This window comes from Haliaeetus albicilla, chromosome 27 (assembly GCF_947461875.1).
Source record: "Haliaeetus albicilla chromosome 27, bHalAlb1.1, whole genome shotgun sequence".
Lineage (NCBI taxonomy): Eukaryota > Metazoa > Chordata > Aves > Accipitriformes > Accipitridae > Haliaeetus > Haliaeetus albicilla.
Genome location: NC_091509.1, coordinates 13,055,546 through 13,081,555, shown reverse-complemented (window position 1 = coordinate 13,081,555; position 26,010 = coordinate 13,055,546). Strand labels below are relative to the sequence as shown.

Sequence of the window (26,010 nt, the reverse complement as noted above, 5' to 3'; positions counted from 1 at the left end):
TCGCCACACAGACACACACAATGCCATGCCATTAATTTCTGTGTCTCTCCTAGCAAACAGTTTTCCCCCCAATTCATTTTCTGTTAATAAATAATGGGTATAAGTCAAAGGCAGCTTGTTCTCAAATTGCATCGTGCTCTTAGCACTATGGGTGGGACAGCAGGCACAGCAAAGAAAAATGCATCATTAGCACTCGATTGAAAGTTGTGTTTTGTTTTTTTCCTTTCAACTGTCTAGTTGGAATTGCAAACCCCTTCTGCTCACACAACACCATTTTTCAAGGTGTTTATACATCAGAAAAGAGCAGCTCTTATCACTTTCACCATGGCAGGGGCCAGGGTTGGCTGCACCTCCTGTGTGCAAGGGGACTGGGTGACCTGTAACAGAGCCTGCAGGGTCACCATTGCCAAATGATGTCCCCTCCTTCCCTTGCAACACTCCAGAAGATTTTGACTTTAGTGTTTGGAAACACTAACATTATTGCATCAGATTTTTAGTGACTAAAAATCTTCAGCTATGGTGTTAAAGCATTTGGTATTTAACAGTAAGAGCCTTGTTCTTCACTATTTATGCTGCTCTTGAGAGGAAGGTGAGTCAAACTCTGGATCGGAGCATCAAAGAAGTCATAGTTCAATATAAGTGCTTGAGCCAAACATCTCAACCTTCAGATTTGATTGGGATTTTCATCTCCAGCAGTCTGAGCTAATACTTTGTTCTACTTGCTGCAAGATCAACTCCTGGATTTTGAGTTGGATCTGCCATGCTTCTTCCTGAACACAGACCACAGAGGCAGACAGCTGGGCATGAGGCTGATTCACAGGCTGCTCAGGAAAGTTGTTTAAATTGCTTCATATTGGAGGGAGATGTCCACAGATGACTAAAAAAGTTTAACAAGCTCAGCTTCTGAACATGTTCTCATAGTAATTATTGTGGTTAAAAAACACTTCCTTCCTGTCTTTTTTTTTTTCAGTGCTCTAGAATTTTTCCCTCATTTCTTAAAAGCTTCTTGGTGTGGGTATATATCATGTCTCTCAATTTGTGTTTCATTGGCACAGCGGACTCTAAATGCTCCATAGGAGACAGTGTGCTGTGGAATTGTAATCACCAAGTGCTTTGATGGGCTTTGTACATTATTGATGTGTTACAAGCCAACAGCTCTGTTAGTAAGCATCAAACTTTATTCCTCAGGTGTTTTCCCCCAGTTTGGGTCATACTAAGAACAAATGGTGGCACAGGAAGGATAATGTAAATAATTTAACGAGTTCTAGTAAAACTTTCTAAGACACCCTGCTTCCTAGGGCAAGCTGAGGAGGGTCTAGATTTACATTTTACAAAGCTTACAGATTCCTTACCCTTTCTATATTTAGTCCACATTTCATGACATACATGGGTATGTGACATTTGTGAGTAGTGAAAATTGCAAGCACCAGTTTAGTAGGTAGCATGAACAGAATTTCAAGCACATGCTTAAAGTGCAACTGATGCCAGTGCAACTTTTGGGTCCCTCCACTGTCCTAATTATGGCTATTCCTTGAATCAGGACTAAAATGAGCACATTTTTGGAAAAGTTAAGCATATTAAACTGCCTCGGAGATGAAAATTCTAAGTGATGGATTTTGTTTTTGTTTTTTTTTTAAATCTGGTTAGCCCCTTACAGATGTGACTAGACATAACAGGTATGTTGTAAAGCCTCTTTCTGTAACAAAGGGTAACATTAAAAACTAAATAATTTTTGTCTAACACTTGAAAATAAGTAAATTCTGAGCTTCAGAACCTGTGTGGGTTTGCAATTACATCTGAGTAATATCCCCCCCCCCCCCCAAAATAGTAAATTAGTTGAGATAAACACGTTCAGAAACTATTAAACTACTTTGTTTTGAATTTAGGGGGTAGCTGCAGCTAGAAGAAAGCAGGGAAATAATTGAAAATTCTGACTTCGTTAAACAGAATCAAAATATTGCATTTTGTATGTTTATTTCTACTTTCAAGTAGTCCTAAATTTTAAGAATTTAAGTAACAAAGTAAAGGGTTTTCCTTAATCTGATATGATTGGTTTGCTTGGTTCACTGAAAAATATCAAACAACCCCCTGAAAATATATTTATTTTAGATAGACCAAAGCTGAGTAAGTTTAGGTAGATTTAGTTCTGCAACTAGTAAACTATATAACATGGTTTTACAGAACTGAAATGCACCCGTGCGGCATTGAAATGGTACTGTTGCCACTGATAAATCTGACTTCATAGCTTGTCACTCACTTACTACAGCAATTCCTGACCAAGGTATATGACAGTTTGTCTGATTTTAAACTCAGAGGTGCTATAAAATAGTTGTCCAGCTAAACTTACGTCACTGATGCAGGACCATTCGTTACTCTCCGGTGCATGGAAAGACATGTCAAGGCGTGTATGCCGAGAGCCCCATAGCTCAGTGCTGATCCAGGAGCTGGGAGCCCGACTGCACAGCTGGGGGTCAGAGATGAGGGTTAGGGAGAGACTGGCAGGGGGAAATGCTTGTCCACATCTCTGCTTGCCCTGCAGTTAGCCCAGCACATTGCGTGCAGAGGTTATGAGCAGCCGGCGAGATGAAAATGTCAAAACGAGCACTAGGTCTTGTGAGATTAACATATAAAAAGCCCTTAATATGTAGGCAACACAGATAATTACAGACCCACAGAGCATGACTCAGTCAAGTACAGTGCACAATTCCAGAAACTATGAAAGGAAAAAAGTCACAGTATTACCTCCAAAGAAACTTGAATCAAGCCAGAGACCAGCAACACCACTAAGTTACCAGACTATTTAAGCAGCAAGCAGGGCAAAGAGAGATGTATGGGCAGTTTCCAGTACTGGTCTATCTTTCACAAGGATGGGTTAGCTTTACACCCCTGTCCTGCCTTGCCAGAGGGTTGAGCAGAATCCTTGGGCCAGGCATGGGACGAGCGCTGTAGCAAAGTGCTAAAGGCTGGAAAGGAAGCCTGACAGGAGCTTTTGCGCTAAAGCTTCTGCCAGAGCCAATTAACGTGCAACATCTGGATTGCACCAGCTTTACTGCAGCAGCAGATGGCACAGAGTGACCTTATCTTACCTAGCAGAGACAGCACTGGGCAGGGTGTTCATGCAGCCAGAGTATCAAACAGTCTCTGCAGCCCTATAACAAGGGCCTAGCAGCAAGTGTATTTGCCCAAACCATTCCTTGACCTATGGATCAATGCCGTCTCTCCTGTTCCTAAGTGGCAGTGAAATATGGGCACAACAGGACTTTCAAGACGACATAGATGTGCCCTGAAAGCAACAGAGCGAGGCTGGGAGGGTATCTGCAGGCCCATGCTGTCCTGCCTCCTCTCAGCCCCTGCTCATGCTGCAGGGCTGCAGTAGCTGGGCAGAGAGGTCCATACCCACAGTCATGTCCTAGGGCAGAGTGCCATGGACACCCATGTCCCTGTGACCATCATGTCTGCTTTCATCCCCATGTCTAGTGCCCGAAACCTTCTTCTATTGCTAGGGAAAGGCCACAGCCAAAAAGCCCCCAGGGCTGATCTTCAGGATTGCTTCTGCTCGTTTTTATTCCCAGTCTCGGTGCTGGGTGCAGCCCCTCACCTTTACCTACAACACAGAAAATCCAGCAAAACCCTTTGGGGTCACCACTGCCTGGGAGGGCATAGAGATCTTTCAACCGCCCCAAGCAGCCCAGCTTTCCTGCTTGCTGGCACAGTGCTATATCACAAGGCTGCTCCTCTCTACCCCAGGCATCCTCTTATTGACCCCATACTTGTCCCTAAACCCCAGACTCCCACTTCTTAAACAAGAAGCCCCCATGGCCCTCTCTGGTTCTCCTGTTTCCATCTCCTTTCCAGCAGCAACAAGGCAGTGACAAAGCAATGGCACAGCAGAGAAGCTCAAGTGCTTTTCTCTTCATTCTCATTAACAAAGCACCATCACCAAGGACTATTCATTTGCTAAGAGCAGGGGTTAAGGCTTATCTCTAATTACACCTTGTCATGCCTCCTGTCTCAACAGCATGGATCTGCTTTCAAGGGGAGATTGAGATTTGACTGGTAAAAGCCGAATGTTGGAACTGCATACAAGTTGGGTCAGCTAACCTTCACTGCCCCATAAGAGACTCAGCTTACTGAATTTAACTTTATGCAACAAGTATCAAGGTTTCCCAATCTATTCAGATAATAGAAATGTTTTCACATTTTCTGTAGCATGAAGGTATGTGCAGCTGTGCCAGTGCTTTTCCCTCCAGATTTAGCTGATAAAACAGCTTTTCCACCCCAAGGGCTGTCTGTACACCCACATAAATAGCTCTCCCCACCATGGCATGCATGGCTTTATCTGCTCCTTACATTATTCTTTATCCCTGTCCTATGTTGACTTCCATTTTCCAGAAAGGGGAAAGGAAATGTATTAATACTTCCTCTATAATATATTTTCTCACACGATCACAATAAAAGTCAAATTAAGAAGCAGGACATGGGCTGCATATTACAGGACATGAACCATTATTCTCTTTGCTATGGAGGCTCCCTGCCACCCCCTTCCCCCCGCCCCCAGCCTATTCTTTCTGTGATAGCAATAGCAGCGCAGCTCCCCAGGAGCAATCCCAGCTGCATCGCTGTTTCTCTACCAGGGGAGCTCCGCAGTGTCTGCTGGGGGGGCCTGCAGCAGAGTCCTAGTTTTAAAAACCTGCCAGGTACAGCTATTGTTAGAACGAAGTCAATGGTAAAACTCTGGCATTACAAACACAAGTCCTGGTGTCACCAGCCGTGGCTAGTAGCGTCCTCAGTAAAGGGCAGGGTCACCCCACTGCCCCTCGCAGCCTTGCCCACGAGGGCTGCAAAGCTCCCTGGTCTCCAGCATTGCTCAAGAACCAACCATGCCTGCTAACGTCAATTCGATACCTCCCCACATACCCAGGGACAGAGTCCCATGTCCAAACAGGAGGAACAGGAACTACCTTCTCTCACGGACTCTTGAGATAGCTACTTTATTGCCTGCTGTCAGGTTTCCAAATAAACTCATCCCCTACAAGCTGCAGGATGAGCTCCCCACAGACACCTACAGCCCTCTTGCACTCTTTTGAGTGACTGCAGTCTGTAGGTGGATGGGCTGTGAATGGTTTCTTCTGCTACCACCCCAGTCTCCCTGCCCTTCTCTGTAGATGCCCATCTGATGCCTTATGCTGCATACTCTGGGACAGGGACCATTACGCAGAGCACGGCACTGGGGCTGGCAATGGGTTATCACAACAAGCAAAATTTTTGGAGCAGTGACCAGATATCCATGCACCTGAAATTTCATGTTAAAAACAGGCTGTGAGTAGTTGGTGTGCTTCAGGAATGTCAGTGTGGATTGCAGATTTTCACCAAACAGGGAGGAACAAGCACATGCACCTGCAGAAGCCCCTGTTTTAATTTGTGGTTTCCCCACCACCACCACCCAAAAAGCCAAAGAGGAGATGCAAGACCTGTTATGTCAAAGACCCCTAAGCTCCCTGCCAGGGTGCAGGGCTGCAACACTAGCACAACTGGAGTGACTGGAGGAGCAGAGGCAGGAACAAGGGCTATTATCAGAGCTTGGCAGGAGGATCACATTTTTGTCTCAGCACTTGTGACATCTGCCAGGGTCCTGGAGCTATCAGGGGAACATTTGCATGACATGACCCAGAGCTAATCAGACTTGTAAACAAAACAGGGCCTGGGACTTAGTCCACTGGAAATGTTTGTCCCCTGCAATACAACATCATGCCAATTTTTCAAACAAGTTTGTTTCTCCATCTTTGAGTTTTCTCAGCCTTTTCCTTGAATCATGATTTGACCTCATATTAGAAGGGTTTAAACTATATATTTTTAGGAAGGTAGAAGTTTAGGTCTCACCTAATCACTAGGAGCTCAGGCTTTACATGAAAGTCCACAGCAAGAATCACAGCCTGGTGCCAAAAGCCTGAAAGCTGAACTGCAGTGAATAGACACGGTACCACTGATCAAACCACCCGGTCTGTGGCAGCATCCAGTGTCCATCCTTGGTACTGCACTCTCCCCCTTCATCGCTCTGCAATTTGCTCACAAGAGGAGGAGCATCGTCATCCTGCCAGGCCTTGGAGAAACAACACCAAGGCCCGGACCATTCCAGAGGATTAACAGGACCTGGACAGGCCACCAAGACACAAGAGCAAACAGCAGAGCACCCTCAGTAGCAGAAGGTCCTTCGAGACCCTGGTAGGGTAGAGGGGGCTTGCACCAACTCCGCGGCTGTGCCGTGCCGTAGCTGCTCAGATACACAGGTAGGCAACAGCTTTCCCCTTTCTCACAGCATTAACGGAGGAGAAGAGATTCACAGAGGCAGAGTCCAAGCCTCAGCTACGTTCAGTGAAAAGTGGAACAAGTGTGTCACACCTGGAGCCCCACCACTGATGCTAAATCTCAGTATTTGCATCCAGCAACAGCTTAACTGAAAAGCTCTCCCCAAACCCTGGAGGTACAAAGCCCAGCTCGTCTCAGCTGCACTTCTCTGCCCCGAAACTTCTTCCTCCAGTGTCTGCAGGAGAGGTGAGCAATGCCGTGGGGAAGACAGCAGTCTGAGCAGTCTCAGGCCAAGGAAGTCATTGATCAGAGCTACCTTTTCTCTATCACATCAAGGGGACATGCTGAGACTGCACCCTGTGCCTGAGCTCTTTGATGAGAGGTGATGGGCCCTGCAGGAGCAAAGGAAACTTGTTCAGAGCACTCTGGCCCGACAGCAGTCTCAGGAGAAGGGGAGAACGGCTGTCAGGAGGGAGAGCTGAGGCACAAGTAACAAACAGAAACAATTTACTAGGACAGCTCACAGTGCCAGTGCCTCCCTGCACCAATCTCTGTCAGTGTAATTCATTGCAAGAACAGCTGTTGGGCTCAGCAAAAATAGGCTAATGCAGGCACCCATCCTGAAAAGAGGATGGGTGCTGCAATCTGAGGACCTTTTGAGCCTGTGAGGGTGAATAGCTTTGTCACTGTTTGTGCACAGCTCTGCTGTGGGCACCTCTCATTTTAAGCAGAATTTCAACAGGTAAAATTACTCTGACACCAGGTCACGCCTCCGCACAGCACGAGGACCACAAGAAGGCATTTCGCTCATTTTAGCGCAGCCGACTCCCTCCCAAAGGTTGGCACGAAGAGGACATTAAGGCCCCTCTCCAAAATAACCCTGTCCAGCAAGACCCGAGCATGATCCCCAGGACACCAGTGGGGCCGGTGGCTGCGGTGCCTCCGCTGGCTTGTGCCCAGCAGTCACCAGAGGGAGCCCGATGCCCGGGAACGAGCAGCAGCCCCGCAGCGAGACCTGGCAGAGCTGTGCTGGGCAGCACTGTACCTGCGTGGGACAGGGGAGCAGCGCAGGTGACCTTCTGCAGCCCCTCCTAGCTCCTTTTTAATGGCTCATCATCATCAGACAGAATTGGAGCAATTGGAGCATCCGCTCTTGCATTCACTGTAACTGTGAGTAAGGGCTAAGGGTATGTCTAGAAACAGAGGATGACAGGAAGATGCGTTTACAGGGCAGGGCCCGGAAAGCTGATGGTTTGATCACAGGTGACTCCACAAAGTCACCCTCCCAAAGAAAGGCATGACATTCCTTGGGAAGAAGGCCAGAAGAGTCACAGCCAGCCCTTGCCACGATACCAACGTTTCTGTTCACTCCCAATTAATTGAGCAATTTTAGCTCAGAAAGGGAAGCACCGTATTACACAGCACCACCACTTTTCCACATCCCTGGGAAACCCTTATTCCACAAGCTGGGTACTAGGTCCAACCCTGCTACAAGCACTGAAGCTGTTGCCTGTGCCCAGCCTCGGGCTGGTCAGGACATCCCTCCAGGTCCAGCAGAACCTCGGTTTTGTCCTTATCTTTCAAGTCCTGTATGAGGCCCTAAAAAAAGCCCTGCTCCCTCCAGAGACCTGAGGAGCTGACCTTATTGAAGCTCTTGTCCTTCACTGCCCCATGGGTGTCAAAGCCAAAGAGGTGCCTTGAAGCACCATCCCATCACTGGGCTTTAAAACAAGCAAACCTTTATGTGGCACCTGCCTTTCTACAGGGATATATCTTTTGCCTCCCCCATTCTCCCTTTATGTATCATAGTAACCCTTGCCTTCCACATGCATTTTATAAGCCTTCCCAGCATTTTTAGAACAGCCTTATAAGACTCCAACGCCAGCCACAATTACTGCAGCTACTCCTATGAGAACCTTCTAAACTACACTGCTTATTTCAGGAAAAAACCCAACCCCCAAAAGCCCCCATCAACCCCATATTCCAAAACTCTCACACCACAAGCAAACCCCTCACCTCTTTGCTCTGGAGTCAGTAAAAACAGTCAAATGTTTCCCCTGGGCTCCTATTTAAGTCCTTCAGCTGGGAAGGGGGGAACTGTTGGTTGATTCCCAGCATCTGGGAGTCATTTCACCCCAGAGCAGGCTCAGCTGCTGTGTGATCCTTAAAGGACCCAATACATGGTGACACCCTCCTGCAGCTCCCTGCAACTGTCACCATCTACATCTTTTCTGTCCCCTGCAATACTCCTACAGTTCTCCCACCTACTGCCCAAACAATCCTTTTCCTTGTCGCCATAGCTCAGCCTTCTATCCTGTATTCAGTTTTGGGCCCTGCCCCAATACAAGACAGGCATTGAAAAACTGGAATAATTTCAGTGAAGAGCTACCAAGAGAGCTGGGGGCTGGAGCATTTGCTCTAAAAGAAGAGACAGGGGCATGTGGGCTCGTTCAGCCTGGTCCCCCCTGGCTTCAGGGGGAAGTAAGAGCAGCCTGCCAGTTAACAAGCAGGTTACTGAGCAGATGGAGCCAGGCTCCTCATGGTGGTGCATGGCTTGGAGATGAGACAGTTGCAAGAGGTTGAAACTGGATACAAGGAAAAACTTCTTTACAGTGATGACAGTCAAACCGTGGGACAGGTAGCCCAGGGAGACTGGCCATGCACCACCCTTGGAGGTTTTCGATGCTAGACTGGATAAAGCCCTGAGCAACCTGTTAGGACCTCAGAACTGACCCTGCCAGGAGCAGGAGGTTAGACCAAAGTCCCTTCCAACCTGATCCAGCCTTCCTTCTTGTAGGGAAGAGGGTGAACCGGAATGATAGCCAAGTCCAGAGCTTCCTCCCCAGGTGGGCTGTGGGAAGCCTGCAGTCAACACCACCACCCTAGGATCATCCCATGGCAGCTAGAAAAGCCTTGTCAAACACTGTGAATGTCAAGGGAAAAAAGTAGGACAAAGGATTCAACTGAGTTGCGACAGTGACACGTGCCTGTGCTGGGGGAGGAGGAGGAAGCGGTGGAGCACACAAGTTAAATGGGCCAAGAGCCTGGACACAATAATGTATCCGCTGCATCACCAGCAGAGTGAAGCTGTGAGATGGAAATACATCCTTCCCCTCTGCCATGTGCATAGCCTGGTCACGGGAGGGTGCTCAGCTGTGAGCAATTGCTTCCTTTCAGTAAGAGCAACCATGCACAAATTTGATTCTTCCATTATTTTACCTGCTGAGGGGGACTGAGTGAGACCCAGGGAGCATAGGGCCCTCATTCTGCTGCAAGGGGCAGGTCTTGGCAGTAGCCAAGGTGCTGGGGCAGCTCCCACCCCAGCCTCTGCCCCTTCCCCCCCAGGGAGAGAAAAAGCTGCGAAGATGCTCATGTTATCTAATAGAAGACAGATCTCAAATGTATCATGACTCACTCACCTTTCAAAGCTGTCAAAAAAAACCAAAAACCAAACACAACACAACTTAAAAGGTGGAGGAAGGAAATCAAAGGGAAAATAGTGGCTGAAGGTTTGGTTTCTGGTTTGGTATGTGTCTGGGAAGGCAGCCAGACACAGATGGGAGCTCAGGCTGGACAGCCTGTGGCCACTGCCGCACTCCTACCCTGTCCCTGGCATCCATCGGCCCTGCTGGGAATGTGAGCACAGCACTCTGAAACCAAGAGCAAATGGACACAGCACCAGCAAAGCATCACTGCCGTCTCGGTTAACTGGAGCCATGTGCCCACTCAGCCAGAAGGACGGACTGCGACAGAAGCCGTTTTGCTTGGTGTAGCACTGCCTCTCTTGGTCTCTCCTGGAGAGGAAGTTTTGGGAAGTTTCCCTGACTGGGGGAAATTGTTTCTTCAAAGGAGTTGACTCCCATTCTCCACTTCCCCAGCACAGGTGGAGGAGATGGCAGTTGGGTCTGTAGACGTACAGAGGTGTTTTTATTTGCTGTTTGCACTGAAAGAGCAAAATACAGGATGGTTATCAAATAGTGAACTCTTGTAGTTTCTGTTCTCTTGTGATCTGTCCTTGTTATCTAAGCCTCCAGATTAAAAAGGATTAGATACGAGAATGTGCTGTGAGATTTTTGGAGTCACTGAGGGCCATCTCAGGTGTAAGGATGTCCCATAACCCCTCCCTCATTAAAATGTCACTTTCCATCTTAAAAATGGGGTCTTTTTGCTCCTGTGCTCTGAATATGGTGCAGGTCCAGAGCCACGCAACGTAATAGGATCATCGCAGCATAACTCAGGTAGAAGAGGACAGGCAGAGGTCATCCTGCTCCAAGCTGGAGGATTGATGAGGAAGGTCCTCCCACTTTCCCAACATGTCCTTCATGACCACTTGTCCTTGTGCAGGAGATGCTTCTTGCTCCCCTCACTCTTGTCCATGTTCTGGATGTCTTGCTGTTCAGTTTACTAATGCAACGTCTGAATTTGAAACCAAACAAGTCACTTCCCCTGGCTCTACAACCTGGGACACAGAGAGGGTTAGTTGGCTTCCAAGAAGAGGTGGCAGATTTTGTAAGAATCCAGTAGGCTGGGATGAGAAAAATGTCAGTATCAGACAGCTGGTGCAAGAGAAGCTCCAAACTAGCCAACGTGGAGTTTTGCCTGAGCGGTTCAACCACTGGCTGGCTGCCACCTGCACGCTGCCTGTAAAGTTACCAAATGACAAAGGATTTGTCAGAATTGTCATCGCAAATGTGAATTATCAGAAGAGAAGCCAGCATTAGTTGTGCTGAGCACATTGCTAAGGCCTCTCTTCTTAGGCATTGCGCCCCAATTGTGTTTAAAGCATGGATTGTGGCACGATAGGCAGACACTCAAGCTCTGTCCAAACAAGGTCCGGAGGTTTAGATGCTCAGCATTTAGGTGCTTGCAAAATATGTTGGCCCCTGAGGCTCACGATAAAATCTAAAGCTCCCTTTGAAAGTTAAGTGTTTAACATGAAGGAGCTGGCGTCCTATAGATCTGCTGCCAATGTTTTAACAAGGGGAGGCCACAAGTATTTCCCTGTGTGAATTTTGCACAGTGAATGGGGAGAGGCTATAGAATTCATTTTCTCATGTTTGCACAAAGAAGGATTTTCCAGCCAACATCAAGAAGAGAGAGGATAGCAGTGTGAAACGTAAAGAAAGGAATAAAGTCTGTGTGTATTAAAAATTGTAAATAAATAGAAATACTTGTGTGTAGAACAACAAGGTCTGCGTATGATTCAGGGAGAGTTCATCCTAGAGGTGGGGAGGGGAAGCCCACAGCTCTTCTCCTCCAGGGAATTTTTTTTTTTGTGATTATTGACACTTTATACAATCTGGCGCTCTTCTAAATATAATTTTATTAGCATGAGAAGCCACTTGGCAGCAGGAAACTAATGCTGGTGAGTTCACAGTTTTCAAGACAAAGCGTTCTCTTAGAAGCAAGAAGAAAGACTGATTTGGAAAGAAGAGCCTTGCAGCTTCTGCCTAAAACCAGCCTCCACCTGCCATCTTCTTGTTGCAGGCTTAAATGGAGCAATATTCCCTAGCCTCAGCTTGTTTGTCTCTGGTTTCCAAAGGAGATGAGGCATATGCAGTCACGCTGTTCACCAGATCTCCTGTCACCCTCCCACAATAACCTCTGAGAGAGGAAGGAACATGTCTACGGAGGCTGGGTAAAGAATAAAGGCACCCGCTGTCACCCACTCCCTGGGATGGGGAGAGTTGGGCAGGAGCCCACGAGCGGTTGCGCTGCTTGGCTGCCCGGCAAGCGTGTGCCAAGTTGTCAGGAGGGACACAGGACAGAAGGGCTGCTGGGGACAGGAGGACACAGCCCACGGGAGCCGTGGGAACAGCCACTCCGGCACAGGGAGCGCCTTGCTTCCCGGGAGGAGGGTGATGTAATAGCACAGTGGAGCGAAGCCACGCATTAGGCTCTAGCACGGCTGTATCAAAGCGCTTTTCTGGGTATTACGGAAAAAGGAATCCAGCCAAAGAGTCGTGCTGAGTTTTATTTTATTGAGCAGAGACGGCGGAGATGAGGGCAAGCTGCTCCCGTGTCTGCACACAGGCGGCTGCGGCTGTTGCTGCCGGGGGTGCGGCTGTTGCTGCTCTGTGACGGTGAGGACTCAGCATTTCCCCAGGTGCTTCAATCTTATTTTCCCTCCACTTCTCCTGTAAAAGGAGCAAGTCAGACTTAGACAAAGCAGTGTATGACAGACACAGCAGCGTGGGACAGGGAGCTCATCCGTCCGAACAGGACCATTTGCCTGACTCATGCTGGCGTACTCTGGTGCCTCACAGGGAACATCAAGCCATTTTCTCCTCTCCTTGCTCTTCTCTGATTTCCCCTAGGATAAGGCAGCCTTGAGCATGCACCAAATGTTAAGGACTGCTAAGGAAAAAAGGATGTTTTGCAAGCACGTTCAGTCCAGGGGTGCTGGCTCCTATTGCATCTCTTTTAAAAGGTGACAAAGCTCAGGAAGAGGAGAAACTCAGGCTCTTCCTCTGAGATTTTGTGTCTTGTTCCACAAAGTCCATTCAGACTTTTCAGGAATAATTTGGCACGGCTCAGCTCCCGCATTCCTCCAGACACTTCTCGGTATCCAGAAGTGTGGGCAGTGAGAGTTGCAGCCTGTAGCATATAGTGGGAAATGTGCATCAATTTGGTGCGTGCAGAAGGTACAGGCAGGATGCAATTGCCTCCCAGGCCTCGTGCTGCCTCTGAGCATGGCAACAAGCAGCATGCAAAGCCTAGAAATAAATTAAAATTAACTTGCATTCACACAGCTCCATTCCAAAGAGGAAATATTCCGCTTGGCACGATTCAGGGGCTGGTCCATACAAGAGGAGCAGCCTGGATGCAGGGCCTCCCCTCCATGAAGAATATCATTACATATGTGGAAATAGAGCCAACTCTCTCTGTTATTTCGATCCCCTCTGCTTTCACTTACAGCACTGCCTTGCAGAAGGCGCACTTGTTTCCATACGTGATGCCATCCGTGCCGCAGTGAGGGTTGGACTCCCTTGTGCAGAACACGGTTCTATTTACAAACTCTCTACAAATCTGCAAAAGGAATAAAAAGAAACCCCTTTCAGGACTCCCATACTCTTTCTTTCACTTTCCAAATTGGGTACAATGTCACTAATATAATGCTTTTTCTGACAAAATGACCAAAGGGGCAGTGATGACACCGCCTATTTACTGAAAGAAAAAAGCCCTGTCAGAAATCAGCAGAAGCAGTATTTTGGGGGGGGGGGGTTCACCCACATTTGAGGAGGGAAACTGTAGTCACCTAGGAGAAGTCTTGATCTCCCAAAGACAGGAGTGGATTAGCCTAGGCACGTAGGAGAAGAGTCAGCACTGATTTTCTTTCAGACATTTGGCGCCAAGTTAGCTCACTGCTGCATGGCTTCATGCATCTTGCAACACTGTGCACTCAGCTTGGTGCCTGCTGAGCTTTCTGCCTTCGCAGCGGAAGGAGGAGAAAATCTTAGTCTACGGGGAATTAAAAATGGTGTCCAGGAAATGTACAGGTATTTTGTCTCTGGACAAGCCCCAGTGATGGACCTTGTTTGGGGGAGGTAAAACACTCTTAATAGTCCATTTGTTTCATGAGAAGATTGGACAGCGGAGCAAAGTGGATAAAAGTGGCGCTGCATACAAACACAACCCTGTGCAAACACCCTAGACCTAACCACAGGAAGCATTTGCTAAACCAACCATCTATTTCCCTGGCCTACTTGCTAATGTGGCCACACATAACATCCCCTGTACAACGGTGAACTCCCCAAAGTGTTGGGACTTCTTGGAAGGACCCACCTGCTCCCAGCAGACATTAAAAACTGTTTACCATGCACCAGGATCTTGGTTACAAAACCATTCCTCTAGAAAATGCACAGTCAGTAAGCAGAAACAGCTGCACTAACCTCTTCAATGTCTTGACCTGCTACATCTGGAATAAAAAAAAAAAACCAACAAACACAGATTTTACATATCAGCATTATTTTCTGACAGAGGCTGAACTAAAGTCACAAACCCTTTATACAAACCACAATGAAACATACACCAGGTTTTTCCTACTCCATCATCCTATGCGGTGGAGGAGGGGGCAGGAAATACGTTATCTGAATTGCTTTTCAGTATTTTGCTTTTTTGAAAAATGTTACTAAAATACCATGTAATCAGTCATTCAGCTGCTAACTGCACCTCAGACACATAACCCAATCTCCTGGAAGGCAGCCACTCCCGGGGAAGCGAGCTGCCATATCGGATCTGGAGCCGCGCTCAACAGAGATTTTAAAGCTATATTGACTTTTAAGGCTTTTAGGGTCCTGCACATCTGAATGACGAAAATGGCTGGTACTGCTAACAAGTAACCATGGAGAAGGAGACCCCATGGTCAGCTTTACAGCCAGCCTCAGCGCAGCACAGCCCAGAGACTCTCCCAGAGCAAGTTCATCCCGGCCAAATACAAAGAGACAGCATGGGGTGATACAGAGCAGAACAGGCAGTGCAGGTCAGTAAGAGTGCAAAAATACCCGCTGTAACCACAGGCTCGGGGCCTGAAGCTAATCAGTCCATCCTCTTAATATTTCTTCACTGCAAAGATTGCAGTCAGGCGCGTAGCTTGAGCCATAGCTGTGGGACAGGGCGACCCTGCAACGTCTCTAAGGGGGAGCCCGACACTCAAGGGTGGCTTGAATGCAGATTTGCAGAATCTGGGTCACAACACTGTGGGACAAATACCCAGCATCTCGCACAGCAGCGGGGCAGCAGAGATTTGGATGTGAGGCTGTACCTGCTGGGTCAGTGGGGTCACGGCCGGCTGCGACGCTGCTCAGGTGGGTCTGGGCAGGAGGGAACCTGGGGCAGGAGGTGGGAGGACCCTGTCCTACACGCAGGCACCCACACGTTGGAAATCCCACCCAACTCTCAGTCAGCTAGACCATCATCCATCAACCCATCCTAGTTTTTCTGCCAATTGTATTGCCCTTCGGTGTTTTTTATCCCTGGCACTGGTATATTTATCATGACCTCAGGTCAGGCTAGGCTGCCTTAATTGTAAAGTCACTGTTATGGCTATCTGTATACTATTTACAAAACAGCTCATTAGATAGTTTTTATAAATATTACATGCGGCTACAGAAGACTTTATGATGATGTCTCTTGACATCTGTTTATTTTATAGGAGATCACAGAGTTTGCTGCTGTTCTGCCTGGCCTTGGAAGGAAGCTTCAGCACTCTGACAGAACCCAGTCCCAATTAAGACTCAATTAGAGACAGATGAATATTTCATAATGAATAATGTGTACAAAGTAATTCACCTCTTTTCTCCATGCACAGCTTGCAATTTTCTCAAGTGAATTCTTTATTCAAATTATTCACAGAAAAACAAGTATAAATAATTCTTGTTCTGCACATTCTTCAATAACTGTCGCCACAAACCTTGCAGAGCTGGGTCAGCTGGACACAAGCAATTGATAACACTGATGTGACCTATATGTTCAAAAATCATCACTCAGCTTCCCCAGATCATCAGAAAGATGTGTAAATCTCCAGATAAATACATGCTGGATCCTTTTAATTTGCCCTCTTTGTTCTGACTCCTTGAGGACATTTGAATTTAATTTTCAAGCTTTTCTCTGCAACATAAATGAAAGCTGAAACTTTCATCTAATTACGTTTCCACATCTCCAAGGACAACACCAAATACCAAGATGCTTAGGATCAAAACAAGTGCTGATGACCCTGAGGTGAGTGAGTTTCTTCTCTAACTGGTTCAGCAAAACTCTCCAGCGAACACTTGTACCAAAAATTCATAATTACACTCTGCTTTGGTACATTTGCTGAAAGAGCTGCTTAGAATTTGCTCGTTCTGTCTCCCAGTGACACCTCCGCTGCGTTATTCACTGCGGAGGCACACGAGGAGTGGAAATATGTCATATGAGTGAGCAAGTCCCGCAGATATTTTCTACTTGCTCAGCTTTATCTTCAAGCCTGTCATCCGCTGATCAAGGCTCTCCAAAGTTTGCTGTTGTCAGGAAAGGTTTGGGGTTTGGTTTGGTTTTTTTTTCTATGCTAGGGAAAAGATCACTTACCCGAGAAGAAAGAGAGCAGCAGCAGGCTGAGAAGCACTAAGGCACCTGTTGCCTTCATGCTGCAGGTAGCTCTTTAGTCCAAGCCAAGCGATCTGTGCGGGAGGTGTTGTCTCAGCACCGGAGCCCACAGTGCGCACACAGACCTGCCTTTCTGTGTATTTATGCACCCATCTGTAGCTGTCCTCATTCCCCACCTTAATTGTGAGAACTTCTCCACTTTGCTTCTAAAGCCATTATTGGTCCTGGCAGTGTTTATGGTGCTTTAGGAATGCTGCCCTGTCCACATCAAACCTAGAAAGGGCTAATTATATGAGTGATAGACGGGCTTGTAATATCTTTTTTTTTTTTTTTTTCTAAATAGTCACAGGATTCTCACAAGGGTGAATTTTCAAAGCGGTGATTCATCGGGGAAGCTGGTAATTTTCATTCTCTGGGCCCTTGCTGAATGCCAGCGCCGAGGCTTTGAGTGCGGCGTGATGACACTCACTAGACGTTACGAAATAAATCACAGCATGAGAATGTGTTGTCTGTGAAACCAATTATACGTTGTTCCCTGGCTATTTTTGAGGATGGTTCTAAATTTGTTGGGTTGGGGTGGAGAAGCGCTCCGATGTGACATGCTCTCATAGCTGTGTGCACAGTCCCAGATAGGACTGCTGACTCTCCTCCCTGAACTATTTAAACTCTAGCTGTCAATGTTTTCCAGTTTTTCGCATTCACAAACATATGTTAGGGCTCCGCTCCCACAGCGAGTGACAATGACAGGAATTTGATGGGGAATTGGGAGACCTGAGCTCTATTTCCAGCTGAGCCTGTGCAAGGATTTGTTCAGCTGCACCATTTGCAAAGTATCTGTTCAGATACGAATAAGCTTAAAATTTTAGTATGCTTTCCTAAGGAGACAAGGCTTAGGAGACCAATGTGTATAGATATATCTGTTTATTAGTTCCCCCAGTTGAATCTGCAACTAGATCCAACCAAATTTGACATAGGAGCAAAAAAACCTTAAAAATAATAAAAACATTTTTATACATATGTCTAGCAACAGAAGAAAGATGCTACTAATGTTCTCAGCCAGCAAGGGAGAGAGCTTCTGCAGGACAGCAATGTTATGAATACCCTACATCTGGGGAAGCATTAGAGTTTGCAGCTTGCTAGACATCTTAAAATCCACACAGCAGAGAAACTGTGACTGACAGGTGAATTCTCAGATGTCTATTAAGGGTGAGCTCACGATGCAGCCTCTCATATAATTTAGTTATCAAGTCAGTCAGCCGCAGCGCCGTTCAAAACCACGCTTAGTTCTGCCACTCACAGCACTACTTGTTTGCCTTTTCTAGTTTCATACGTCACTGCTTACGACCACAGCCTTAATGCCTCAGTTCTTTATCTACCCAAACATTTCGGTTGCTGCAGCATAACTGGCTGGCTAAAGCCTCAGCAAATGTACCGCAGGGACCAATCCCTTCCAGGCTGAGGAGAGGAAGACACTAAATTACCAACCAGGTGATTATCATTATTACCCCTTTCCACTTCTTTATAACATCTGAAACAGGGCACTTGCTGGTGTAGGTGAGGAAATTCTTCTGTCTCTCTGAAAATCAGGGGTACAAGAAGGGCACCTGGACCTTGCTTTGCAGTCTAAGGGGTGTAGCTGGGTAAAGTCTTGCTGGTGCCAAGCCAAATACTTATCTGTGCTGGGTCAGTCTTTAGTCTTATGTGACACAAACCTTTCCATCTTCTAAACAGCTCTTGCTTAGAGGCTCGCAAGGCATCTAGGATACAGCCACATACCCAGTACTTGCCATCTGCCCTCCTTTTCCCTTTAGGTGAGCAGCTCTTCTTTGGGCTTTTCCAAAGCCTTCTGAGCTCCTAAGCAAGTGTCTGGCTTCCTCAGGCAGAACCCACCACTGCAGAGAAGGCTTACAGTAGGATCTTGCCGTTGAAGACAATTTCCTGCCATGGCCAAAACTCCACTAGTCTGTAGCCACTCTATAAACCTCTTGGCCAACAAGAAATTATAGCAGAGCTCTGTCCTGTGCTGACAGGTCTCTGTTCACATCCACTAGCTACTTAGACTGTTCCTTAATTATTTTTCACACACACACAAGCAGATAAGCAGTGAGAACTCTCATGACTCTCCAGGTTGTCTTTTCTTAAGAGCAGGCACAAAGGCATGACGTGATTTATATCGCCTGTACTAACAGAAAAAAAACCCCTGAGAATAAGAAGTTCCATCCCTCTTCCCAGGACAGAGAACTGCTCTGTGCTAGTACTAGGGGAAGGACAAGCCTCTTATCTTCTGGTGGGAAGCACCTACAAAATTCCTGCTCAAGAAATTATCTACTTCAGGAAATGAGACCCAAATGAAAAGGCTTGGAAGTCACAGGTTTTGTCCTATGTATCAGCCCTGGCAGCAGATATTCTTGCTGCATAACAAGAGAATGGAATGTGGAGAAAGAAAGAGGAAGGGAGTGTGTGAGCCATGGTACTAGGGACTTTTTGCCTGTGCTGTTTGCATATTAACTCCTTGACTCACCCCAAAAGATGGCACATCATCATGAACATTCATATATATCATTGCTCCTCCAGTGTACTCTTTAGGCTCCCACAAAGATGCTATCTCCATACCTTTTTTCCCTAGACAGAAAGCATCTTGGACCTACCAGCACCTCATCTGGCCCTTCTTTCCTGGGATTAGAGAATCCAAGACCTTTTCCTGAAGGGTCTCCTGTCCTACCTCTGCCTCAAATACCCCAAGTACAACTTTTCAGATCTTGTCTCCAAGAAGCTCAAAGCCTGAGCCCAGTCTAATTTGTCCTCGGGTTCTCATTAGGCTCATTACAGCCTTGCCTAGCTTGCTGCAATTTTCTGCTGATCAACACAGTCTCGACAGACACACCCTTCAAGGAAGCAGCAGTTCCTAATTTTCTTCCCTATGAGATAGCCTCCTCCCTTTGCCATAAGCCTCCTTTTTACAATGCACTGCCAGACCTGCCCCTTGCCCAGGTGTGACCAGGTAGGGCTGACCACGGCCACCTTTCTCTTTCACACTTCCCCAGGGCCATTCCCCCACACCAGGGCCCCTAAAAGAACCAGTTCCTCGAAGGCAAAGACACATCCATTTAGACTCTATAAGACACTGAAATTAGGAGAGTGGCAGTTTTTTATAGCAGCTTGGTTTCTCTTCTGATGGTTTGGTATGGAGTGACGTACTCTTGTGAGGGCTTGGGCTGGTGTGTGATGGGTGTTACGCTTTGCTCTTTATTGTGGTTTATTTCACAACTTCTCCTGCCTGACAGATAAGTACCTAAAAGCCTGAAGACCATTACCTCTGCCCTGAAAAAAAAAACCAAACCACCAAACCCCAAAACCAGTCCATGGCAAAGAGAGTGGCTGTGTTTAGTTTATTGATCAATCAAAGCAGAGACCAATGTGCAACAGTTGAGGGAGCAGAGAAGAGCGTGTTTGCAGGACTTGTAAGGGAAAAATCAGAGTGAAGGGTATGGCTCCAGCGCTCAGCATTCACCACGGTGTTTCAAGAACAGAGCTCCCTGGCTCCGCCTGAAGAGGAAGAGGGAGACCAAAATTACAGACATGGATCTCAGTTTTATAGTCTAACTTCACCCAAATAAGCCAATGCTCTCGTGCTCTCCAAGTTATAAAGTACTTCTTTTAATGTTTCACCTCTTTCCTGATTCCCCAGGTTACATGCTTTCTCACATTAAAGAGATTTGGGACAAACCCCATAATTTTGGACACCTCCTACGGTCACACTTTAAAATGATCTGGCAGGGAGGGAGTCAGCAATGCTAGGAGCCTGCAAATGGGAATCTGGATTTAATTGCGAGGGAAGGAGAAGACTCACTCAGGCTTAAGATCTGCAGTGCCTGGGGGGTGGCAGAGGAGTGAGTGTCAGGAGAGGAACATGGAGCAGGGATGGATTTACCGAGGGGCTAACAGGAGCTGTGGGGCTTCCACACCAGCTGCTGCTGCTGCGTGTGCTCCAGCTCCTCTGGTTTCATGGCTACATGGTGAGCTCCATACTTACGAAAATGCGCTGCAGAACTGGCACTTGTTTCCATAAGTTTTGCCATCGGAGCCACAAAGGGGCTTATAGTCAGCGGTGCAGATGAGATTGTTACCCAGCTGATCACTGCAGTCAACCTGCTAATAATGGAGCAACAACACATTTCTAAGCGTTTGTTCCTCGTATTTTCCTACATGAGTGTTTTATGTTTATTTAATGTTTATGACATGCCAAAGCATAAACTCTCTTTTCAGGTGCGGGGCTCTGTTGTTCTAGCAACTCTGCAAACTCAGAGGCAGAGAACGTGCTTGCCTGGAGCAGCCTGAACTGAGGAGAAGGCGGGACCAAAAAAATCTAATAAATACTATTATAAATAGTGAAATGACCATGGTGATATTTCCAGGCTGGCCCTCCCACTGGCTGCTCTGGTTCAGCAGGCTAGCAGAGGCAGGCATACAGAAAGTGGATGGTCACGAGCCATGCTGCAGAAAAGTATTCCCACCTGAAGAATCACCACTACTAATAGCGCTGGTAGTATATGACCCTCCTGCTCTCCCACAGAAGGTATGAGGCAGCATCTCTTGCTCAGCCCCTTTCCCAGTAACTGAAGGTCTCAGCATTCACTGACTGCTGTGTTCCCAGGTCAGAGGGCAGACTGCGTATCTGAGTCATGGATTTGGTTCAATCCCCTTTGACCCTAGCATACTTTAACTATGTTTCTCAAATCCTATTTCCAGGCCAAATGTACCACGACAGTGCAGGCGTTTCTATTATTTAGTTACGATTCAGTGAATTTGTGTTGTACAATGTACTGTAACAGAAATTAAGAGTGCAGATTGTGCGCTTTACCTCTAAGCATTCTCCCTTGTGCCTCAGGTCTATGTCCAGTCCATTCCTTTGGGAAAAAAGCGAGTTGAGAATGAATGAGCACAGCGCAGCCACTTCACAAGTCAAACTACCTCCTTATGCTCTAAATACCAACGTGAGCACCTACGGATCCAGAAACCCCTCCCGTGACCCAGCCCCTTCACTTACACCACAGCATTGCAGAAGCTGCACTTGTTTGGGTAGGTAATCCCATCGGTGCCGCAGATGGGCATGTACTCCAGGGTGCAGGGGACCGCACCACCGCTTGATCTCAGGTAGCCAGTGCAGTCAAGCTGAAACAGTCACAGAACAACATTTTAATCTCTGCTCCCCTTTGCATCAGTCCTGTGCAACAGAGCGTGGTGCAAGAGACATCCCCCCCTCTCCCTGGGTCTGCACGGGAGAGGAGCTCCCAGCCCCAGCGTGGTGGCATTGATGTAACACAAACAGTTGAAATCTTGCGATGGGTACAGCATGATCCTGGAGTATCTGTTTTTTCCTGTCCTGAAGCAGGCTTCATCCCTGCCATCTTGGGGATTTTCACCATGAATGCCACCAAGAAGGATCTTTGCCTAAAATGCCTTATGCAGCAGCAACTTTTGCTGCGAAATGTCAATGCCACTTTAAAATGGAGTTTATGCTCACCTTGGCGTTTCTGCAGTTACTCTGAGTGTACTGAAATGGAGTTTGTTGTATTTTGTTAAATTGCACAGCCAGAGTGTTTCTTTACTTTCTCTAACCTAAAAATAGAGATACTTCTCCACGGTAGCTCCATATATTGGTAAACAAACTTTATGTTAAATGTTCTGATAGAATTGTTTTTTCTGTTAGAAAATCCAAACTTCCTCTGGGAATTTCTTAGCTTCAACAAGCTTCTAAGTCTAAGTCTAAAGAGAAGTGTTTTGATAACACAGAACCATTATAGAAATCAAAAGTTTCCATTCTTAAGTCTGGTGTTATACACAAAATAACATTTAAAAACTCATAGTTCAAACAAAATTTAAAAGAAATTCTTGCAAATCTGAAATTCTTCATTTTCATTCCATTTCTGACAGTTTGGAATTCTGTGGGTTTAGTACAGAATTAATCCTAGGCAAGGTTTCTGTCTAGCTCTCTTTTACCCACCACTGCTCAGCGCAGCAGAAGGAACCAATCTCAGACCATACCTTAACACATTTTCCATCGTGCTTCTTGTCGATGGCTTGGTTTCGGCTACAGGGAGAGAGAGAGAGAGAAGGAAAGGAAGGATTAATCTGTTCATACCATGTCATCTCACTCATAAAGCCCCAGTAATTAATCATTCAGGAGCTTTGACACGGAAGATCACGGGCATTAGGGAAGACAGAAACTTAGGAAAAATCTAGTCCACCCCATGATTAGTCACAACCCCAAAGGCTTTTGTCTGGTGCTTGAACTGGCATTGTAGGTAATCAGGAGACCTGGTACTCACAGGATTTCATTGCAGAGGGAGCACTCGTTGGAGTAGGTCACGTTGTCAGTCCCGCAGACGGGTTCATAGTTGCGGGTACAAGCAAGCTGGTTTTTTTCAGACAACATGTACCTGCCGCAGGAGGCCTGTTAAAGACAACTTGTCATTTCTCCAAATGGAGAGAAGGGTATGCTTGTGTTAATCATGTTTTTGCTGCGTTGGGAGACTACTGTTGGTAATTTTTTTTCCCTATTGTTCCTCCATGGTGAAGAAGAGAGGGAACAAAATATACCATGTTTCCTACAGCATACAAAAGCACCTTTTTGCTATTAATTAAGACTTTCAGTACTTTCGGCAAGAATTGCAGGCAAAAATGATCATTCCTTGGGAAATCAAGACAGGGAAGATATTTAGGCAGTTATTCAATAGTTGTGTAGATTTTCTGCTGGCACTCTGTGGTGTGCTGACTCACTCTACGTTATTAATTACAGTCTTTTTTATCATCAGTATGGTAAGTTATCTTTCTCTGACAATGGTATTTTCTTACTTTGGGGAAGAGAGGTGGTATAATACTTAGGGGCTTTTTCCTTCTTGCTTTCTTGCTCATTTTCCTTTTTTTCCTCCCTCAAGCCTTCCTTGGGATACAGTGTGAGTATGAATTATTCATCGAGACTTAGAAATCAAGACTAAGTGACAAAGAAGATCTACTACTCACCCGTTTTTGAGCAATAACAATATCTACAATAAAAACAGAGATTATAAAATATAAAAATTGTACAATGTCCTTGACTAAAATTCCTTTGGAATCATCAGTTTCCCAACAGAGTAAGCAAATACACTTTTTCATTACTGAGAAGTGATTGTTTTCCCAAATGTTTTATCTACTCCAAGTAAACAAGAAGTTATATACTAAGATTAAAAAAATCAATTCTTTGTGAAACTGGAAATTTTGGCTGACTAAAGAAGAAATAGGACATAAACGTTCTCCTTTTGCAGCACTATTATCCCCACCAAGGCTCATAAGCTTAAATCAGACAAATGCATCCTACCAATCTATAGTATTTATCTGCACAAGGATAAAGTTCATTAAAAGAGAGCCTGCGTATTACTAAATCATCACATTTCCAAAGGGCTGAACTCTCCTTTAGGATGTATATATAAAGGCAAATGTTCAGGAGGACTGGAGATACTAGCACAGACTGTAACAAAAACAACTTACCAGAAAGGCAGCTGAGAAGCACAAGCCCAAGAAGGGCAACGCTTCTTGTTGTCTTCATAGCAGAGATGGTTGTATAGCCTGTTACTTGCAAATCTGTCACTGTTGAGTTCAGTAGGTGGTTCTCAGCCTTCTCTATCCACACTGTATATATACATCTCCCTGACCTTGTGAAGTCATCCCAGAAAGTAATTATTTGCTCTGTAAACTAAGAAAATTGTATTGATTATTGAGTTGAGCTCTAAAGAATACTTGTTTGTTAGAGATGCCCAGAAGAATTAAACAAAAATCTGAGCTACACCCAGCTTGTTAACAAAGGCGCCCTGCTGTACAAAGAATGATTTGTACTTTCCAAACAAGAGCACTGTCTCAATAGCAGATGTTGTGAAATTACATATAGAAGTCGGTAAAGCAAAAAAAGCCCATTTGTTGACAGCATTTGAACTTGCGCACACCATATTACATACACTAAACGGTCTTTGGGCTCCAGGAGATTTGCGTGGTACAGCAGAGTGGGGGGGAGCACAGCAGCAAGGGACACTCTAAGCTTTTACAGGTATAAAATCTGGGGTTTGGCAGACGTCGGTGTACTTTAAAGATACTGAGGGCTCAATGAATCCACACTCTCTCCTGTAGTTTTCTGGTACACTGGATTTCTCACCAAAAGGAAGGAAACAGTCATCACAACAGGAAAGCATTACCTAAAACTTCAGAAGTTTATAGGACGTTTCTGTGTAGGAGCAAGAAGTATTCATCTGTTGGCAATGTGTATGAGTCTGATTAAAAAATGCTGAGAATAAATAGCCTTAAGTCTGGACTGGGATAATGTCTGCTCTTAATGGCACACAAGGGGTATTCTGTGCAGGTGAAATGGGCTTCTTTAAACCAAAGGCATTCAAGAAAAATTTGCAGCAGCTGCAAACAGAAGGTGAGTCCTTAGGCTCCCCCCTTCCCCCTCTATTGTATGGCATTAAATTTAGAATGTCATCTGAAAGTCGTGTTTTAGGGAAGATAATTGAAGAATAACATGCTAGGCTCTGTTAAGTGATTCAACTCTATTGCAGGGGTATGGAAAACCAAATAAGGAATATCGCATAAAATAATACATTTTTGATTTAAGGTAGTCACGGAAGGAATTGAAGGGTGGAACATGTTTGTGCTTTAGAGGAAGCTTGATTCATACATGTGGCTTAAAGGCAGCCTGAGTTTTAAATAGAAAATCAGAATTGTTTTTCTTATTATCATGGGAGATGTTCAAGTCTTGGCAAGGGCAGATAAATCATAAAAATGTAGTTGAAAGTGTAAGGCAGTTGTAGTCACAGAATAGAGCTTGCAGGATTTGGCCTGTTAGAATCATAGAATGGTTTGGGCTGGGAGGGACCTTAAAGCTCATCTAGTTCCACCCCCCTGCCATGGGCAGGGACACCTTCCACCAGACCAGGTTGCTCAAAGCCCCATCCAACCTGGCCTGCAACACTGCCAGGGATGGGGCATCCGCAGCCTCTCTGGGCAACCTGTTCCAGTGCCTCACCACCCTCACAGTGAAGAATTTCTTCCTTATATCTAATTTAAATCTACCCTCTTTCAGTTTAAAGCCATTACCCCTTGTCCTATTGCTACATGCCCTTGTAAAAAGTCCCTCTCCAGGTTTCTTGTAGACTCCCTTCAGGTACTGGAAGGCCGCTATAAGGTCTCCCCGGAGCCTTCTCTCCTCCAGGCTGAACATCCCCAACTCTCTCAGCCTGTCCTCCAGCCCCAGGGTTGGAGGTGCTCCAGCCCCCTGGTCATCTTTGTGGCCCTCCTCTGGACTCACTCCAACAGGTCCCTGTCCTTCTTACGTTGGGGGTCCCAGAGCTGAATGCAATACTCGCAGTACTGTTCGTATCAATGAAATAATTTTCCCGGACAAATAAATGAGTAATGCTATTTGGATCTTATTCACAAATACCAGAAGTTGAAGGATTCCTTTGAAAGCTGTTTCTGTTGTATTCTTAGCATCCTGACTGACTGTCAGATTCCTTGAACTGATTATGAGCATATTTGGAAGGGAAGCAGTAATCACAGAAGCATTAATATTGATTATTCTCCAGGGGCAAG

The 26,010-nt window shown here is 46.1% G+C and overlaps 2 protein-coding genes across 3 annotated transcripts; both read right to left on the bottom strand.

The window, feature by feature from the left end:
* Positions 1-12,267: 12,267 nt before the first annotated feature.
* On the bottom strand, positions 12,268-16,644 carry LOC104318436 (serine protease inhibitor Kazal-type 6). The gene is made up of 4 exons (XM_009919692.2): positions 16,372-16,644; positions 14,199-14,224; positions 13,223-13,335; positions 12,268-12,443 (listed from the first exon to the last, which is right to left on the bottom strand). Exons 1-4 carry the CDS (start codon positions 16,427-16,429, stop codon positions 12,398-12,400), a joined length of 243 nt encoding a protein of 80 aa, XP_009917994.1. The 5' UTR covers positions 16,430-16,644; the 3' UTR covers positions 12,268-12,397.
* A 3,104-nt stretch (positions 16,645-19,748) lies between these two features.
* LOC104318440 (double-headed protease inhibitor, submandibular gland) lies at positions 19,749-24,247 on the bottom strand. 2 transcript variants are annotated; one of them, XM_069772531.1, is made up of 8 exons: positions 23,917-24,247; positions 23,413-23,435; positions 22,719-22,843; positions 22,435-22,480; positions 21,437-21,561; positions 21,251-21,296; positions 20,423-20,538; positions 19,749-19,935 (listed from the first exon to the last, which is right to left on the bottom strand). In XM_069772531.1, exons 1-8 carry the CDS (start codon positions 23,972-23,974, stop codon positions 19,890-19,892), a joined length of 585 nt encoding a protein of 194 aa, XP_069628632.1. In that variant the 5' UTR covers positions 23,975-24,247; the 3' UTR covers positions 19,749-19,889. The 2 variants fall into 2 exon arrangements, with proteins under 2 accessions (XP_069628632.1, XP_069628631.1); XM_069772530.1 differs by having other exon boundaries at positions 20,423-20,541; positions 23,917-24,241.
* Positions 24,248-26,010: the final 1,763 nt, after the last annotated feature.

Bases quoted from the DNA above. Each gene is read 5' to 3' on its own strand.
- LOC104318440 (XM_069772530.1), bottom strand. From the start codon at position 23,974: ATGAAGACAACAAGAAGCGTTGCCCTTCTTGGGCTTGTGCTTCTCAGC. The intron at 22,844-23,412 runs GTGAGTAGTAGA...TGTCTTTAACAG, and splicing joins TTGTTATTGCTCAAAAACGG to GCCTCCTGCGGCAGGTACAT. The intron at 22,481-22,718 runs GTGAGTACCAGG...CTCTCCCTGTAG, and splicing joins TCCCTCTGCAATGAAATCCT to CCGAAACCAAGCCATCGACA.
- LOC104318436 (XM_009919692.2), bottom strand. From the start codon at position 16,429: ATGAAGGCAACAGGTGCCTTAGTGCTTCTCAGCCTGCTGCTGCTCTCT. The intron at 13,336-14,198 runs GTTAGTGCAGCT...TTCCTTTTGCAG, and splicing joins CAGGTCAAGACATTGAAGAG to ATTTGTAGAGAGTTTGTAAA. The intron at 12,444-13,222 runs GTAAGTGAAAGC...CTCCTTTTACAG, and splicing joins GCCTTCTGCAAGGCAGTGCT to GAGAAGTGGAGGGAAAATAA.